At 34.5% G+C, this 2,281-nt stretch overlaps 1 protein-coding gene across 1 annotated transcript; it reads right to left on the bottom strand.

Moving 5' to 3' along the window:
- Positions 1-564: 564 nt before the first annotated feature.
- Positions 565-1,404, bottom strand: LOC102588222 (ethylene-responsive transcription factor ERF106). Its single transcript, XM_006365281.2, has one exon. The coding sequence runs from the start codon at positions 1,277-1,279 to the stop codon at positions 659-661; it is 621 nt and encodes a 206-aa protein (XP_006365343.1). The 5' UTR covers positions 1,280-1,404; the 3' UTR covers positions 565-658.
- Between the last annotated feature and the right edge of the window lie 877 nt (positions 1,405-2,281).

The raw sequence follows: 2,281 nt of genomic DNA, 5'->3' as shown, positions 1-2,281 counted from the left end.
AGTTGAATACACACAGGGTATTCGGTGCGGAGGAAAATATCTTCTGTGAAATATTTATGTTAAGTTTACATGATTTTACATGAGAAGTTATGAAGATTGCAGATTAGGCTAAAAAGTTAGTTAGTTAGTTAGATAGTTTAGTGTTGTCACACTCATTCTTCTATAATATTAGACGTATTACTAATTTCTTGCTCTTTAAATTTGGTTATTATTTATGGGATTTTCTTACATTTCTATTATTGTTTTATCTTATTATGACTATGTCTAGTATTTTGCCAGAACTTTTTTCATTTTCATATTTCTTTCTCTATACTACTTTAATTTGTATTTTTCTTCAGAAAATCTATCAAAAACGACTAATCTATCTCCAAGATAATAATAAAATTTGCACATACTTTATACTCTCGACTAACTTAACATGATGACATAAACACATTTGAGACTTCTCAAATTAAAACAATATACATAGTGCTTCCACTATCTACATTATTTAGTTTAAGAATTCAAATTTGTTAATCAAAATTTACATTATAGTATGATATTTTTTATTATATTTTAATAATATGTTGGAAAAAAAACTCTATTAATTATAATGTAATGGAGTTTAATACATCACTTAAAGAGGATTAAGTAAGTAATTAACATACTTTCATGCAAATTACAAATTAATCATCTCCACCAATTCCATCTTGTTCTCTCTTCTCCTTTTCCGGCCAATATTCGCCGGAGCACCAGATTTTCCGGCATCCAACGGAAAATTCAGAATAGCTTTTCTTCCTCTCATCTTAAACGCTGCACAATCATAAGCTCTAGCAGCATCCATATCAGTATCAAAAGTACCCAACCAAATCCTCGATCCTTTTCTACTTGGATCTCTTATCTCCGCCGCAAATTTCCCCCATGGCCTTCTCCTTACCCCTCTGTAATTCTTCTTCTTATTATTGTCTTCATTAGAACCGGCGGAGCTGTCGGAAACTGGACTGAGGATGGTATCTGAATCAATTTTGAATTCGGGGAAATCGGAGTGGAGATTGAAGTAACGGGAAATTGGGGAGTTGGGTTCATTTGGGTATGAGGAATTGGGTGAATCTGAAAGGGAATTGGATGTAGATGGCTCTGTTTTTACTGAAGTGAAAACAGGGGAGATGTCGGAGGAGGAGGAGATTTGATCGGAAAAACAAGAATTGAGACTGTTGATGAATGATTCTGTAGTTGTGAAATCTTCGAGGAGATGTTGTCGTATGAGTTCTAATGTTAAACCTTCATCTTGTTTCGTCATATTGCAGTATTTTGAGAATTGCAGTGAAGGTGTTTGTGTTTATGTCTCTATGAGTCTGAAAATTTTGTAGTGAAGGTGTTTGTGCTTATGTTTGTGTGAGTCTCTATATATGGAGTAGTAGTGTATTTTTATATATGCACACACATGTATATATCTGAGCAGGAAGGGGGTGGGGCGGCGGAGGGTGGTTATGCCATTTTTTTTTTGGTTTTTCATTTAGTTCGATATTCACGTTGGAGTTCGATTAAATCCAAATTCGAGTAAAAAAGTTTCACATTGAAAGTAAAATGTTCTCTAAAAAAGGTGACTTTAACCAACATGAGTTGTGATGCACTGGTGGGAGTGTTTCACCCTTAATCAGAGGTCTCAGGTTCGAGCCTTGGGTATGGAGAAAAATTTATTGGGAGCGCTACCCCCGAATGGACTCAGCACTGCGCAATTTGAATTTAGTCGGAGTTTCAATGTAGACTCCGGACATCGGGTGAGAAACCAAAGAAAAAAAAGATGACTTTCTACTCAAAAGGACTTGAAGCCAAGACTTCAGATTAAGAATAAAGGAGTACTTTCTTATTTTGAAAAAGTTCTCTATATATGGAGTAGTAGTATTATATATGTGCACAGATTGAGGGGGAGAGGTGGCGGTGGGGGGTTCATGACATTTTCCTTTTTGGCTTTTTATTTGGTGTCCAGTATCGTATTTGAGTTTAACTAAATTCAAATTTTTGACGAGAAATTTTATATTGGAATAAAACATTCTCTACAAGATGATTTATATCACCAAAAAACTCGAATTTGAAATATTTGATTAAGAATAAAGAAAGTCTGGTTGGTGGGGTCAATGGCATTGGGTATATACGGTTTGGACACTGTTTTTTGATTTGTGTGTGAGAGAGTTTGTGATTAGCTGAAAAAAAGAGAAAGCAACTTTTTGTTTTTGGGTTAATTTTAGGAATAGTTATCCATTGTGTGTTGCATATGACATGTCTTCATTGATTTGGCGTA

This window comes from Solanum tuberosum, unplaced genomic scaffold, assembly GCF_000226075.1.
Source record: "Solanum tuberosum cultivar DM 1-3 516 R44 unplaced genomic scaffold, SolTub_3.0 scf00543, whole genome shotgun sequence".
Lineage (NCBI taxonomy): Eukaryota > Viridiplantae > Streptophyta > Magnoliopsida > Solanales > Solanaceae > Solanum > Solanum tuberosum.
This window is presented reverse-complemented; position numbering and strand designations above follow the sequence as displayed.

Coding starts and splice junctions, on each gene's coding strand:
- LOC102588222 (XM_006365281.2), bottom strand. CDS start 1,279: ATGACGAAACAAGATGAAGGTTTAACATTAGAACTCATACGACAACAT.